This window comes from Mustela nigripes, unplaced genomic scaffold (genome assembly GCF_022355385.1).
Source record: "Mustela nigripes isolate SB6536 unplaced genomic scaffold, MUSNIG.SB6536 HiC_scaffold_20, whole genome shotgun sequence".
In the NCBI taxonomy this organism is placed as follows: domain Eukaryota; kingdom Metazoa; phylum Chordata; class Mammalia; order Carnivora; family Mustelidae; genus Mustela; species Mustela nigripes.
In genome coordinates, this window is record NW_026739436.1 from 57,810 (window position 1) to 74,689 (window position 16,880).

Sequence of the window (16,880 nt, forward strand, 5' to 3'; positions counted from 1 at the left end):
TTTTGCTGTTAATGTCTTTCACTATTTCTGATGTGAGCCTCTTCGATGTCTTCTTTAGAAAAATGTCTACTGGGATATTCTGTTCATTTTAAATTAGATGTTTTGGGCGCCTGGGTGGCTCAGTGGGTTAAGCTGCTGCCTTGGCTCCGGTCATGATCTCAGGGTCCTGGGATCGAGTCCCGTATCGGGCTCTCTGCTCAGCAGGGAGCCTGCTTCCTCCTTTCTCTCTCTGCCTGCCTCTCTGCCTACTTGTAATCTCTTTGTCAAATAAATAAATAAAATCTTTTTTAAAAAAATAAATAAATTAGATGTTTCTTTTTCTCAACAGAAGAGCTTCTTTCTCTCTATAATAGCTCCATATCAAATGTAAGGTTTGTAAATATCTGCTCCCATTCAGTAGGTTGCCTTTCAATTTGATATTGGCTCCTTTAGCTGTTCACATGTTTTTAGTGTGATGCAGTCTCACTTGTTTAGTTTTGCTTTTATTAACTGGGCAAAAAATCCATTGCCAAGACTGATGTCAAGGAGTGCAACCCTGTTTTCTTTCAGTAGTTCTATGGTTTTGGATTTTACATTTAACTCTTTTTCTAAAAATTTTTTATTTATCAAATAAATAAAATAAAATAAATAAAAAATAATTTATTATTCATTTATTCATTCATTTCTTTTTCTTTTAACTCTTTAATCCATTTTGAGTTGATTTTTATGTTTGATAAAAGACAAATGTAGTATTTTATTTTCAATTAACCTAACAAGTAACCTTTTGTTCCTAGTTATAACAATGTGTTTTATTTTATATGCACGTATCTATGTGTTTATCTCCATATTTGCTTATGTGTAAGTGAAACGAATAAAATGTAATCATAAAATACATGCACCAACCCTGTAACAGTATAGTGTGATTGGACAGTGTATCTGTATTACTTCCAAGTGTAATGTGCAATTTCTAGGGCAACCCGTAAAAAAAAAAATCTTAAAAAGAATTGGAGGTATTATTAGAATAAAAGAGATAAAAAAAGAATAATATACTTTGTCCAAGTTACAAAAAAAAAAAAGGTAGATGCAGAGTGGGAGAAAAAAATAAGAAAAAATGGTAAGTACAATTAATAACAGAAATAAAATGGAAGACATAATCTAACCATATCAGGAATCACCTTAAATGCAAATGGTCTAAACATACCAATTAAAACACTGAGACTGTCATGAGTGAGTAGACAAGACCGAAATACATGTGCTCTCTAGAAATACACATTATACCTTCAAAAATAAATAGATGGAGAAAACTATAGCCATGCTAACACCAAGCAAAAGAAAGTAAAGATCATTACTATTAAAATTTCAGACAGACTGCACTTTAGAACAAAAGAAATGTCCGAGACAAAGTGGACCATTATGTAGCAATAAGGTGATGAATTCTTCTAGGAAAGAAAATAATATTTACGTGATCCTAACAATAAAGCATCAAAATACATGAGGCAAAAACTAATAGAACAGCACGAAGTAGAAGAATCCACTACTATAGCTGGGAGACTTCAGCAATCCTCTATTAGGATATAGGCAGATTCAACAGACACAAGATTAGTACTTTCATAATACAATTCAACATATCCAACTGAATATAATGGACAACTACAGACTAGTACATCAATAGCAGAACATAATTTCTTCTCAAGTTCATAGGGCACATATTCATTAACACATTTAAAATACCAGATGATACAACACGTAAACACAGACCATAATGGAACTAAGCCACAGATCACTGACACAAAGATGGGCAAATGCACAGAGATTAAAGAACATTTCTAAACACATGGTTGAAGAAGGACTCTCAAAAGATTATTCTGAACTAAATTCCATTGAAAACACAACTTGTGAAAACTGAAATGCAGTAAAATCAACGCATTAAAAAAAAAGAAGAAAGAAAGAAAGAAAAAAGATCTGCTCATCTAAGTTTCCTCTATGGGAAACTAAAAAATGAGTAAATTAAATTTAATGTAAGTTGGCAAAAAGAAACATTCAGAATTGAAACAGGAGTCAATAAACTGAAAAAAGAAAATCAACAAATAAAAAAAATGAGACCAAAAAAATGGCTCTTTGTACAGATTAGTAAAATCACTATAACCATGTTAATTGGGCAGAAGGAGGGGAAGACTTCACTCATGGGAGGAAAAAAAATACTGGACATCACTATAAATAGCATGGTCATTAAAGAATAATTTGACAATCTGGGTAAGTCTAAAAAATACAATCTACCGGGCGCCTGGGTGGCTCAGTGGGTTAAGCCGCTGCCTTCGGCTCAGGTCATGATCTCAGGGTCCTGGGATCGAGGCCCACATCGGGCTCTCTGCTCAGCAGGGAGCCTGCTTCCCTCTCTCTCTCTGCCTGCCTCTCTGTCTACTTGTGATCTCTGTCAAATAAATAAATAAAAATCTTAAAAAAAAAAAAAAGCAATCTACCAAATATAATATGAGAAGAGAACCTAAATGAGCCTGTAACTATTAAAGAAATTCCATCAATAATAAATAACTTTCTATAATAGAAAACACCACAAAGGGCCAGGTGAAACTTACTGGCTGAGTTCCTCAGTGCACTTAACAAGACCAAGATGATGATTACCTTAACAGCAACACTGACCATTTTAAGACATTACCAAAAATGTTACAAAAAAACAATACAAAAAAAGGGAATATGTCTTATAAACACAGGTGCAAAAATCCTCTACAGAATATCAGCAACTAGAATCTAACTATGTATAAAAAGAATTTTATACCATGGCCAAGAGGTATTTATCCCAGGTATGCGGGTTGATTCAACATTAGGAAACCACTCATTGTAATCCATCACATTAAAACACTGAAAAAGCAAAACCATATGATTGTATGATCTATACAGAAAAAGAAAAGTAAACACAAGCATGGTAAAATTACTTCCATGAACCTGGAACACAGAGCGACTTCCTCCTCTGGTAAGAATATCTACAAAAAGACTATACCTGCATTATATGAAGGGTGAGGAACGCAAAGCATTCCCCAAGATCAGGAACAAAGCAAGGTTGGTTCCACCAAATTACAGTGCAATTTTTCTTCTTTCACCTTTGGTAGATTAGTAAATAGATTGTGGTATGTGCCCAGAAAAGGAAATGTTATTTGAGATAAACAAAAATGAGTTCTCAAAATACGAGAAGACACAGAGGAAATTTAAATGCATATTTTTTTTTTTTAAAGATTTTATTTATTTATTTGACAGAGAGAGATCACAAGTAGGCAGAGAGGCAGGCAGAGAGAGAGGAGGAAGCAGGCTCCCTGCTGAGCAGAGAGCCCGATGCGGGACTCGATCCCAGGACCCTGCGCCGAAGGCAGCAGCTTAACCCACTGAGCCACCCAGGCGCCCTTAAATGCATATTATGACAAAAAAGAATCCAATGTGAAAAGGCTACTTAAAACATATTCAAACTATCTGACAATCTGGAAAAGGCAAAATTAGAGACATAAAAATATCAATGGTACCCTGGAAGGAAATTATAATTAGGTAAAGGACATACAATTTCTAGGCAATGGAATTCTCTAGATGATACTACACTGGGAATTCCTGGGTGTCTCCACTGATTGACTTGACACTTGATTTTGGCTCAGGTCATAATCTCAGGGTTGTGAAACTGAACCATGCATAGGGCTCATGCCCAGCAGGGAGTCTGCTTGAGATTTTTCTCCCTCTCCTCTCCCCAGGCACAGTATTTCCTCGTCCCACACACAATGTCTCTCATAAATACATGAATTTTAAGTGAAAAGAAGATATAAAATGGTGGAAACGATGTGCAAATTACATATCTGATACAGGATTAACAACAATAATACAGAGAAAACTCCTGCAACAGAACAAAGTAAAACAATTTTAATTTTAAAATGGGCAATGAAACTGAAGAGGTATTTCTCCAAAGAAGGTACACAAATGGCGAATCAGCAAAAGAAAAGATTCTCAACATCACTAATTGTAAGGGAAATGCATATCAAAACCATAAGATATCATTTCAGGTTCATTTCAAGTTCTGTGTTGAACCTGGGAAAGAGGTTCAATACAAAATTACCATATGATACAGCCATTCTACTTCTAGCCATAGACCCAAAAAACTGAAAGGAGGGGTAAAAACATATTTAAACCCAACTTTTCACAGCATTATTCACAATAGACAAATGAAAATAACACAAATGCCCATCAAAAGATACATGGAAATACAAAATGTTATATATATATATACAACAGAGTATTTTCAGCTTTTCAAAGGAGTGAAATTGTGATACCTACTACAAAATACATAGTATAGGAAGACTTTCTGCTAAAGAAATAAGCCAGATACAAAATGACAAATATATGATCTCACTTTTGTAAGCAACCAGAACTGTCTCACTTATAGGAAAAGGAAGTAGATTAGTGGTTACCAGGGATTATGGAAAAAAGATAATGGTGATTTCCCTACTTAAAAGAAAGATATTTTTGGGATGTCTGGGTGACTCAGTGGGTTAAGCATTTGCCTTGGGCTCAGGTCATGATCCCTTTGATCATGCCCTGCATCAGGCTCCCTGCAGGGAGCCTGAATCTCCATGTCTGCCTCTGCCTTTCTCTCTAACAAATAAATAAAATTTAAAAAAAAGAAAAAAAAGATTGTTTCAGAGTGAAATGATGAAAAATGCTAGAGACAGATAGCGGTGATAGCTGGACAATGTTGCGAATTTAAGGCCAATTAACTACACATGTAAAAATTATACTAATGTACATTTGTAATGTATACCTTAGCACAAAAAACTCTATGTATTCATAATCCACATATAAGTAATTGATTCTTCTGCATCAATTATAAAAAATGTAAAATGAAGTCAGAACGGTAAACACTTCTAAAAATTACAAATTCAAAACTTTCTATCTGTTATATCTGCGTTAGTACTTGTTCACGTATTCTTTGAAGAGTTGACTAGCTTTAAAAAAGACGCTAGTCTTTCTTTTAAAGAAATATGGTTAAAAAGATCTTCAACAAGAATGCTTATCTTATTTTTAATAAGATTTGTGCATTATTTTGTGTGTAATATACTCAGTTCAGAGTTAGTTTTTATTTTATATTTTTTAAAAGATTTTATTTATTTGAGAAAGTGAGAGAGGAATTCAAGCAAGGGGAGTGGAGAGCCAAGCAGGGGGAGTGAAGAGCCAAGCAAAGAGCCTAATGTGGAGCCTGATCCCAGGGCCTTGGGATCACGAGCCAAGCCGAAGGCAGATGTGTAACCCCTAGGTCACTAAGGCACCCCAGTTTTTACTTTTATAATTTTCATTTTTTTGTTATTTACTTTACTTATATTTATTTCCATGTAAGTTGAAACACAATGTTATACTAGCTTAAGGTTTACAAACAGAATGTGCAACAGTAACTCCATACTTGATGCTACACTCACAACTGTCTACCATCTTCAAATACATAGTTCAAATTAAAAATAAAACATAATTTGAGAATTGTTTGAAAAATGTATTTAGTGATCTGATTATTAATGTGAAAGAATCCACAAAATTTTATTTTAGTAACTGCTAGAAGTTTCAATTTCTGATTTAATTCCTAGTATCATTCTTTTTTATTTTTGTACTTCTCATATATTTTGAGACATTTCTGGTTCTCCTGCAGTTTTCTTTAAAGACTGCAAGAGACAAAGAAAGAGTACCTTTCATATAAAACAAAGTGAAAACACCTTTTGATGTTTGACTGAATGAACAGGAGACCTACTCAGATAGTTTTCCTTAATATTCAATCACTCTACAACTATTATGTAGACTTACTTTACAATTTTAATTAGAAATATTTCAAAATTAGAAGATATCATGAGACAGAAATTTTCTTTTTTAATCTTTACCTTTGCTTAAATTGTTAATAGTTCAGTAATTTCTAAGGTGCAGCACTTATAAAACATAGTTATACAAACTAAACAGATTATTATAAAAGTAATGGGCATTTAGTAAAATAATCTCCAGGAAATAAATACTCACTCTCAATGATTCCTGGAAGGAGGAGGCTTGGTACTGTGCATACTTAGCAATTGTAGTATGAGATCTATTACTTTCACAACGCCAGATTTTCTTAGTTCCAGTGGGATCCCAGTTTTCATCTGCTGGTTGCAACAACTGTGTCCTCACTTCTACAGTATGTTCGTTGTTAGCTTCTACCAAAGTTTTGGTAGAGAAAAGTCCAAGATCTTCATAAATAAATAAGGTTGTGTTAATAAATAAAATTGTATGTGGTACACTAGACATTTAAAAGTATGTACGAAAATCCTAAGGAACTCAATCCATTTTCCCGAAGACTACTTGAAGCCACGTAGGGCCACAATTGGAAAGCATCTCCTTGAAACACTAGATTGAACTATCAGGACAGGATATTAAAAAGGAGCTGTACCACTTACAAATAGGATACAATTTTACCTATATTCTATAACTTAGAAAGACTTCCATTGCATAACCTCTAACAGTAATGTTGCACACAATGACACTCAATTAAAAACTTAATAAACATCCATCAAAAATATGTCAGTAATGGCATCACATACTAAAGATGTGCGAAAGAGGCAGAGAGAGAAAGAAAAGAAAGAACATTGAACGGGAAAAAAAAATTTTTGCCAGTGTTTTAAGACACTAAAGATAATTAAAAACAAAACAACTTCAGACTTTCTTTTTTTAATCTTACCTAGTTTAAGAGCTCCAGCAAGGCCACGTATTACTGTAACAGGATTTTTGGGATTTGTACAAAATTGATGTAATGGAGGAAAGAAAGCATCACGCTTATTTTCCAACTGTAAAATTAAAATGTTCTGTTAGATTTCATAAAAATGATTAAAAATTATAGTGCAAATCTCTATTCACTTTTTCATCATTTTTACATGTAAATTTTTTTTTATTTTTACATTTTAAAATGTATCTTAACCATTAATACTGTGTTGCTACACATTACAGGATTTTACCATTAGTTTTTGCAGGAAATTATTAGAAGTTAATAGCTACATAAATTTCTCTTGAAGAAACACATCTTAATTTGATAGTTTCAAATTACCAATGCATTATATTACACTATTGTACCACATTATACTAAAATTGATATGACATTTAAATATTTTAATAGTTCAAAGGATTACCTAAGTATACTTTAACTGTACTTAAATACTTCTTGTACGAAAGAGGTGGGAGAAGTAAAACTTAATGTTCAACATCAAAGTGTTTTAAAAACTAAAAGCAAAATTAAAAAATGATTCAATAAGACCTATAAGTATTCATATTCCATTTATTCCCTCAAGTTTATTTTATATTTATCTCACATCTTCCCTTCACAATAACAAATGCATAAATTTTAATTTGATAAAGGATAATATAACACTGGGAAAAGAAAAGGCCAAATTTCAAAATCTCCTAACAATAAGTTCATTCATAGTGCTTATTATTCAACTTTTAGCTCAAAACTTTTTTTTTTTTTTTGCACATATCTAAGGGAATATAGCAAAGATGGAGAACAAAACTCTTTGGGGGAACAATCAAATAATTTTGGTTTATAGCAACTTTTACAACAATGTGCATTTTCTAAAATATAACACATATAATGTACATTTAAAACAATGTTAACTGGTGCGCCTGTGTGGCTCAGTGGGTTAAAGCTTCTGCCTTCGACTCAGGTCATAATCCCAAGGTTCTGGGATTGAGCCCCTCATCGGGTTCTCTGCTCAGCGGGGAGCCTGCTTCCTCCTCTCTCTCTTCCTGCCTCTCTGCCTAGTTGTGATTTCTGTCAAATAAATAAAATACTTAAAAAAATAAAAAGTTAACAAAAAATGACACAAAATCAATTCTTTTGCTACTCTCCAATAATCCCCGTCCATCTCTGAGAAGATACTTAAATAATAACTTTAACAAATCTTTGTGAATAAACCACTAGCCAAAAACCTTTTCTAGGGTGCTTGGGCAGCACAGTCGTTAAGCATCTGCCTTCGGCTCAGATCATGATCCCAGGGTCCTAGGACTGAACCCTGCACAGGGCTCTCTGCTCAATGGGAAGCCTGATTCTCCCCTTCCCATTCTCCCTGCTTGTGTTCCTGCTCTTGCAGTCTCTCTCTCCTCAATTAAATAAATAAATAATCTAACAAAACAAAACAACAACAAAAACAAAAACCTCTTCTACAAAAGGACAGGTGGTGTATATTTTTGGTTTAATAGACTGTACATTGTTTTATTAACTAAAGTCTGTCAGTCTAGTGCAAACCAATCAAAGACAACATGTAAATAAAAAGCACGCCGTGTAGCAGTAATTTTTCATAAAAAGAGGTTGGTATTTAAATTGAGAAATGTTATTTATCATCTTCTGGGATAAGATACGTTTTTCCAGAATCATCAACTTGTGAGAAAAAACTTAATGTTGTCTAAAAGGGCAGCCACATTGGTATAAAAATTTATCTTCAAAAGACAAACAAATTTAGACATGTGATATATTCCTATTTTGTCAGTGAAACAAACTCACATAAATGCTAGGTGTGGGTGGATTCAACTTGTCTTTAGGCAGGGGAGGGTATGGTGAAGTTGGTGGTCTTGGAGGTGGACATTTATCCAACAAAATATGACTATTAGATAATCCATTTTTGCCTAGATTCCTGGAAAATAATAAGCAGAAAAAAAGTATCAGCTATACATTAATTATACATTAATTCTGAAAGTAGAAAGTTGAAAAAAGTAAAACTAAGTAAAATTTTTAATTAAAAGTTAAAATTAAGTAAAATACCTAAGGTTTAAGCATAATAGCACTTACAAAAATAAAGTCATGCTAAGTTATTGGTACCCATTCAGTTAAAAGTAACAAAAAACTTAATATGGCAGATATTCACTTTGATTTCTTCTATCATTTAAGAAAACCTAAGTGAAATACACTACATAGCCACATAGCTTGATTAACAGAATTTTTCTCATTTTCCAATTTATTTTCTTGCCTGAAAAATATAAACTCCGATTTTATCAACATTCCCTTTAGATTTTCTTTACTTAATATTAACACTACTTTGAAACAAAAATAGAAAAGAGTAATGTTATTAAGATTTGTCTCTTTTCATGGGACGACTAGGTGGCTCAGTCGGTTAAGCATCTGCCTTAGGCTCACATCATGATCCAGGGTCCCGGGATCAAGCCCTGCATCAGGCTCCTTGCTCCTTCTCTCTCTGCCTCTGCCTGCTGTTCCCCCTCTTACAAATAAAAAAATAAAATCTTAAAAAAAAAAAAAAAAAAAAAAGGATTTGTCTCTTTTCCTAAATGTCTTATTTCCAGAGTAACTCTGTCAACTTTCAAATCCAGAAACATCATTTGTTTTGTAATTCCCTAATATTCAGGAGGACATCATTTCACTGTAATTTATTATAATAATTTAAAAAATAACATGTTTAGTTTTGAATTAATATTTTTCCTTTGTGAATAATATAAGCCACAAATTTTTGAAGTACAGGAAAATTACTCCCCAGTGCATGCTTTTTTAAGTATATGAACACTACAAGAGTATTTCTGAAGTTTTACAATTTAAAAACAAAAACAAAAACCCCTCAAAACAAATACAGAAAACTGTTAAGCCTTTAAAATCATTGAAACTGGGATGCCTAAGTGGCTCAGTTGGTTGGCCTCTCAGTTTCAGCACAAGTCATGATCTCAGAGGTAGTGGCATTGAGCAGATGCAGAGCTCCGCCATCAGCAGGGAGTCACTTGGGATTCTCTCTTCTTTCTCCCTCTCTCTGTCCCTCCTACTAACGTGCATGCACTCTCTCTCCCTCCCCGATTAAAATATTTTTAAAAAATGAAACAGATTGGGGCACTTGGGTGGCTCAGTTGGTTAAGTGTCTGCCTTTGGCTCAGGTCATGATCCCAGGGTCCTGGGATGGAACCCCACATTGGGCTCCCTGCTCCGTAGAGAGCCTGCTTCTCCCTCTCCCTCTGCTTACCTGTGCTCACTCTCACTCTCTGTCAAATAAATAAATAAAATCTTAAAAAAAAAAAAAAAACCAGATTGCCCTAATTATCACATTAAAAAATAAGTAATGAATTAAATACGTAAGAAAAACCACTCCTAAAAATACTAAAATTTTAAAGATTCTGGAAACTATTTTGGGAAATAAAATATACATCAGTAATTACGTTTAGAACAGATTAGGTTTTGGGGCGCCTGGGTGGCTCAGTGGAGTAAGCCTCTGCCTTCGGCTCAGGTCATGATCCTTGGGTCCTGGGATCAAACCCCACATCGGGCTCTCTGCTTCCCTTCCTCTCTCTCTGCCTACTTATGACCATCCCCACCCCCCCCCCCACAAAAAAATAAATAAATAAATAAATAAATAAATAAATCTTAAAAAAAAAAAAAAAAGAACAGATTAGGTTTTTAAAATTTCAATCATATAGTAACATAAACTGAAAGCAAAATTACCATTTCTTGATTAACTATGCTTGCTAAAGAAAAAAACTTTCGAAGTTAGGCCTTTGGGGTAATGAAAACTAAGCTTCAAGTACAATACCTGTCAACTTTACAGATGCCATATTCAATAGCTCTGAGGATATATAACTTATTTTTTTAACGGCAATGAAGAACTTCTGATGTTGTAATCAACAATGAGGTTTAAAGAGATGCCTGAGGGGCTTGGTCAGCTAAGCATCTGACTTTGGTTCAAGTCACGATCCCAAGGTTCTAGATTGAGTACCCCTTGCTCAATGGGGAGCCTGCTTCTCCCTCTGCCTGCCACTCTCCCTCCACTTGTGCTCTCCCTTTCTCACTGACAAATAAATAAATAAAATCTTAAAAAAAAAAAAAAGGTCTAAAATTATTTTTTAAAAAAATAAAACACTGTGCAGGCCTATATTATAATAAATTTCTATTCTTGTACGTTCTTATTAAGGTTAAACGTTAAATGAATAATTCCAGTACCTACAAAACATGATGACCCATATTGTTTACATTACCAGTTAGATATGATACATTTTAAAGTTTTAAAATACAGAACTGTCTTTAATTTACAAGTAAAAATTACCTGTCTAAAGCTGATAAAGGAAAAATGCAAGTATCTTCTCAGACCAATGCATTAAGACTCAATACAATCTCTACATAATAAAGAAATGGTTTCAATGCTGGATTGAAACCATGTATGTATCTGTTTATAGTACATACAATTCTGATTGATTATAAAAAGCTTGTTTCATAGAGAGAAATATGAGAATATAACAGATAATATTTCAGAATACCACAAAATATGGGTCAAATATTAACAAGCTCTTCAAAGTCTTTTAAGCCAATTTAATGTGGCATCAAGTTCAGCTATTCACAGTATGAAAAAGAAGACTAGGTAGTTAGAAAGGATAGCCAGTTTATGTCTCCATAATCTTTACAATTCTATTAGAATACGGATATACAGAAAACTCAAGCAATGTTAAGTATAAATATATTTCTATAAAGAAAAAAAGACATGCGCAAGAGAGCTAAAACTAATTCAATATCTTGAATACTGAAGTTACAAACTTCAAACAAAGTTACAAACTCTTAAGAAAAGCAAGATACCATAAGTGCAACCAAGATGAACCAAACAATAGCACTTTAAAAATAATCATGACTTAGGGAGCCTGAGTGGGTCAGCTGGTTAAGTGCCTGGATTTGGACTTCGCTCGGGTCCTGACCTTGGGGCTGTGGAATGGAACCTAACGTCTGGCTCTGGGGCTGGGGCCTGCTTAAGATTCTCTCTCTCCCTATCTGCCCCTCACCTCTCTCTCTCTAAAAAAAAAAAAAAAAAGAAAAGAAAGAAATAAAAATTAAAATGACTTCGAAAACCTACGAGGAACATAGATATGTAAGAAAACCTAGAACAAGTAATACAATGAAACCACATGGTAATTGCTTAATATATTTCTACCTATTAAGTGCAAGTTAGAAACTATAGGAATTTCTCTCAAAGAACTACTGCATGTTTTTGATAAGAAAGAAACCACAAGTTTTTCTCCGCTAAAAATACAGGAGTCAACCCCAGGGCAAAAGTACAGAGTTGTGAACAAAATAAATAAATCAGTTTTTTAAAACAGGCATGTATCTGCAACTGTCCATGGGAAACTATACTATAAGTACTTCGCACTAACCGAATCCGCCACTGGAGCCCCCGTAAAGTATACTATAAAAATCCAACCTGTGAAGGGAAGAAGTGGGGGTTTGGATATAGAAATGATTGAAAAAGTTGATTTCATTTTTAAAGACTTCTTAAACATTCTTTTACTCTATAAAGAAAATCCATTATTATATAAAAATTCTTTTTAAAATGTTAAATTTACTTTCAAATATCTCACTTAGAACAAAAATGAAAGGTATTTTACAGACAAACTCATATGCAGTTTAGTTTCTTTCCTGCAGAAGTTTCTAAATGAGGGAGGGTTGGAACTCTCATACTGATCTTCTTCCTTTACAGGAATATGAATTCATCCTGTGTAGATCACGTCAGTATTATCTACGAGAACTGCAAGACAGTTATTACCTGTCAACTTGGTTCTTTCTCAAAGTCTCAGAATAATTTTAATCTTAACATTCAGATCCTGTTATGTTATTCTCTTTTGTCCTTTCTATTTGCTTTTCCCCTTTCTGATTTCTGAATGCATGGTGGTGGTGAATATACCTTCAATAAGAAAGTTACACTAAAAAACTAAAACAAAAAAACATGGCACAGGTTTATAAACAAGTCACAGGTTTATACAATGTCTTTAAGATACCTGCAACTTTATTTCTAAACATATTTCTTTAAGTAATCTCTACAGCAAATGTGCTGAAACTCACAAACCTGAGATCAAGAGTCATATAAGCCAGCCAGGTACCCCAATACTTTCAAGTTTAAAAAATAAAAATCATATCTGACATAAGGCAGAAGTCCTTTTAGTGGTTGCTAAGCCAAAATGAATCTTAAAGCACCTAGTTTACCCAAAACTATTTATAGACATTTCAAAAATGAGATGAGGTTAAAATTTTAAACTACTAAAAATATGAAAGATACAAATTTCACTTAATCATAACTTTACATAAAATATTATTTTCATTACTCCACATTAGGTGGCTTCTAAGTACAAATTACATAAAAATTTTAAAATGTATTATACTGCTTAACTTTCTCAGTGATACACATCTAATGGCAGACTCATAATCCTAATAATCCAATAACTCACATCTAAGCAAGTTTTAGATTCAGCAAATAGAGAAATACATAACCAGCAGTTTTAAGAGGAGATTTAGAGTCTTAAATTAAGCAAGAATTATTTTGAACTTTGAAATTCAAAACATGTAGTAAATAGCCAAGGTATTTCAAAAATACTTAAACTGCATTTACTTTCTATTTTACGTAATTTCAACCTCAAATTAAAAAGATCTTTTAAAAAATTCAATGTATCAGAGTTCAAATTATAAATGTTACATAATAAAAACCTTATAGAGCATTTCATATATTTACCCGAAGCACTTACTTTATCCAAGTTTTATTAGTGTCTTCTAAACAATGAAAAAGTATATAAGTAAATTTATAAGTAAATTCAAGAAAGGAAAAAGGTAATTTATTATTTAATTTAGGATTAGATTCTATTGGGTTTAGTATTAACAGAAAAACACATTAAAAACTTATTAGTTTCCTTTTGAGGTGCTAAAATTCCTATAAATTTGACTGTGGTAATACTTGCCCTTACCTAGGAATACACTACAATACCAATGAACTGTACATTTTATTTTATTTTATTTAAAGATTTTATTTATTTATTAGACAGAGAGAGAGACATATAAGCAGTACAGAAGCTTTTCAGTTCTGAATAGCAGAACACATAAGAGACACAAGCAAGAGTATGAAAGGGAGAGGCAGGCCTCCCACCAAGCAGGGAGCCCGAGGCGGGGCTCAATCCCAAGACCCTAGGATCATGACCTGATCTGAAGGCAGACACTTAACTACTGAGCCACCCAGGCGCCCCTGAATTATACATTTTAAATGAGTGCAATGTGATATGTGAATCATACCACAGTAAATCTGTATTTTTTAAAAGTTAAATTAAGATCTGTTAGAGGGGGAAATCTATCTGGTATCACAATACCAAAACAAAGTTTTCCTTATTCTTTGATTCTTCTTTTGTGGGAAGGCAAAAACTTAAGAAAAAAATTTCTGGGAGCAGCAGAATATGGCTAACCCTTACCAGAGTGGCTACTTTATAACCTCTTCTACAGTCAGAGTGTTAACAGAAGAAATCATACAGTGTAGTTTTCCAGGCTTTGTTGTTTTCTACCAAGTATGATTTAATTCATTCTCAGGTTTTATTTCCCAGTATAAGGTCAATCGTGGAGAAGCAGATAACTCAGATAGCCAACAGAAGACAATACTAGTCAAAAGCATTCCTCTCAGGTAAAGCAGGTTGTAGAAAATGTTTTTCACATCTGACACATTGCTAAATGATAACCATAACACGAAGCATAAAAAAGACACTTCTGAAATTGTTATTTTAGATGATTATTATTAGCTTACATTTTTTTCTGAAACATAAGTTCTATTACTTATAAAGTCAAAATATTATTTACTGATCTGAATAGTAGTCAACCATTCCCATTTTGTGACAGACATCCCCATACTAACCTGCATGCCTTCAGAACTTCTGAGGAACTTGAATATATGGACACAGATATTGATGGTATAATATGAGGACCAGGCTTTTGGCTAATTATAGGCAGGTCCGTTTTTACAGAGCTCTGTGAGTTCTTTAGACCTTCTCCATTAAATGTATGTAACCTACTATGAGGACTGTTAAGGCTGGGAACGCTGTGTACAGCTGTATGTTCGCTGGATTTTGGAGAAGGTGTTGCAGTAGAAATGACTGAAGAGGGTGAAGAGGCAACAGAACTATTAGTCTTTGTACAAACAGTGGGGTGAAAATTACTGACTTTGTCACAAGCTCCACTACCCTCACTGTCATTGGCTTTTACAACCAACAAGGCAGAGACCTGAGGATTGTCTGAAATTTGTACATTTGGTGATGTGGAATCTCCATGGTTAGGACTACAAACAGGTTCTGCCATCAATTGCTGAACATGATTAGAAAGTCCTTTGACACCAGCACAGCCATTAGGTTTGTCTCCAACATGCCTGCTTGTTTCAGGCACCAAGGATCGATTTCCTGAAGGTTTGCCCTCTTTGGTAAAGGTAATGCCTTGTTGTCCACCTGAGGTAGGAATAGGAGAGGAGAGGTGATTGAAAGCAGCTCCCTGTGTTACTGAATTGCTAGGCAGAGTTCGAAGTCCAGTCTGTTTCTGAATAGCAGTGCTAGCTGCCTGGAGATACTGTGCAGGCCCAGTAGAAAAAGGAGGTTGTTCGTCACTGGGTCCTGCCAAATGTGAACTCTGATCTTTGTGAAGCCCCTTGGGGGGGAAAAAAAAGAAAAAGAAATTACCAAGATTTGCTTAAACCAATTATTATGCAAACTTAGAATACATACACAGAACAGTACTGAGGATTAAAAATGTTTAGTAAGCCACAAAAATAAGCAATTAAATGTAGAGTATAACAATCTAAAACCTAAAACTTATTTTTAGAAGGTCCCATAATCCACTGATTAAGATGGTTAGAATCTTTAGCAAAAATTATATAACTGGGCTACATAATTTGTATTAGTGTGCCAAGATATTTCTTCATATAAGGACTTTAAGAATTTTTTTAAAAAATATTTTTATTTATTTACCTGACAGAGATAAAAGAAAATTTCAGTCTGTTCTCAAGTAGGCAGAGAGGCAGGCAGAGAGAGAGAGAGGAGGAAGCAGGCTCCCCGGAGCAGAGAGCCCGATACCAGGACCCTGGGATCATGACCTGAGCCAAAGGCAGAGGCCTAACCCACTGAGCCACCCAGGCGCCCCTGGGCTTTAAGAATTTTTAATGCTCACTTCTGTTATATACATTTTCACCTTTATGGAAATGTTACCTGTAAATTTAGAAATGGTAAAAAATACATACCTGTGTCATTACCAAGTGAAGCCATTACACAAATTAAATAGCACAAATCACTTATCTAAAAAGTATTACGGGGCGCATGGGTGGCTTAGTGGGTTAAAGCCTCTGCCTTCGGTTCTGGTCATGATACCGGGGTCGGGATCGAACCCCGCAACAGGCTCTCTGCTCAGCAGGGAGCCTGCTTCCCTTCCCCTCTCTCTCTGTCTGCCTCTCTGCCTTCTTGTGATCTCTCTCTCTCTGTCAAATAAATAAATGAAATCTTAAAAAAAAAAAAAAAAGAAAAAGGAAAATTTCAGTCTGTTCTCAAGTCCTTCTTTACTTTCAGTGTACCATGGAGTCCCGTTAAGAGAATAAACTCAAAAGTACTCTGATCTATAGCTATAGAAGTAATACACTTACTGCTTTTAAAAATCTGTATGTCAGTTTGATGATGGTGAATGTGTTTTTTAATTGCCTATCCACTTTTGAATAGTACTGATTAGATGACAATATTTGCTACTTTGATGAAAATTGATTTTATACAAGGATTATAAAGATTTTATCCTAATTACTCCACGATTATTCCCTTTTTTTTTTTTTTAAAGATTTTATTTATTTATTTGAGAAAGATCACAAGCAGGCAGAGGCAGGCAGAGAGAGAGGGGAAGAGGAGGAAGCAGGGTCCCCGCTGAGCAGAGAGCCCTATGTGGGGCTCGATCCCAGGACCCTGAGATCACGACCTGAGATGAAGGTAGAGGCTTAACCCACTGAGCCACCCAGGTGCCCCAGACTGAAATTTTCAATGTATTCCTCAACCCACACTGAACAGAAAGCCAACAGAAGCCTGATGGACTATGGTCACAATGCTAATCATTA

At 34.3% G+C, this 16,880-nt stretch overlaps 1 protein-coding gene across 6 annotated transcripts in view; it reads right to left on the bottom strand.

Annotated features, from left to right (window-relative positions):
* LOC132008037 (histone demethylase UTY-like) overlaps nucleotides 1-16,880 on the bottom strand; it is a 192,547-nt gene that overhangs the window by 38,995 nt on the left and 136,672 nt on the right. For all 6 annotated transcript variants that reach the window (XM_059386438.1, XM_059386437.1, XM_059386436.1 and 3 more), the window contains 4 exons: nucleotides 14,661-15,439; nucleotides 8,531-8,660; nucleotides 6,719-6,824; nucleotides 6,025-6,230 (listed from right to left, as the gene is read on the bottom strand). In XM_059386438.1, the coding sequence (XP_059242421.1) occupies nucleotides 6,025-6,230; nucleotides 6,719-6,824; nucleotides 8,531-8,660; nucleotides 14,661-15,439 (1,221 nt within the window). The remainder of the gene's footprint in view (nucleotides 1-6,024; nucleotides 6,231-6,718; nucleotides 6,825-8,530; nucleotides 8,661-14,660; nucleotides 15,440-16,880) is intronic.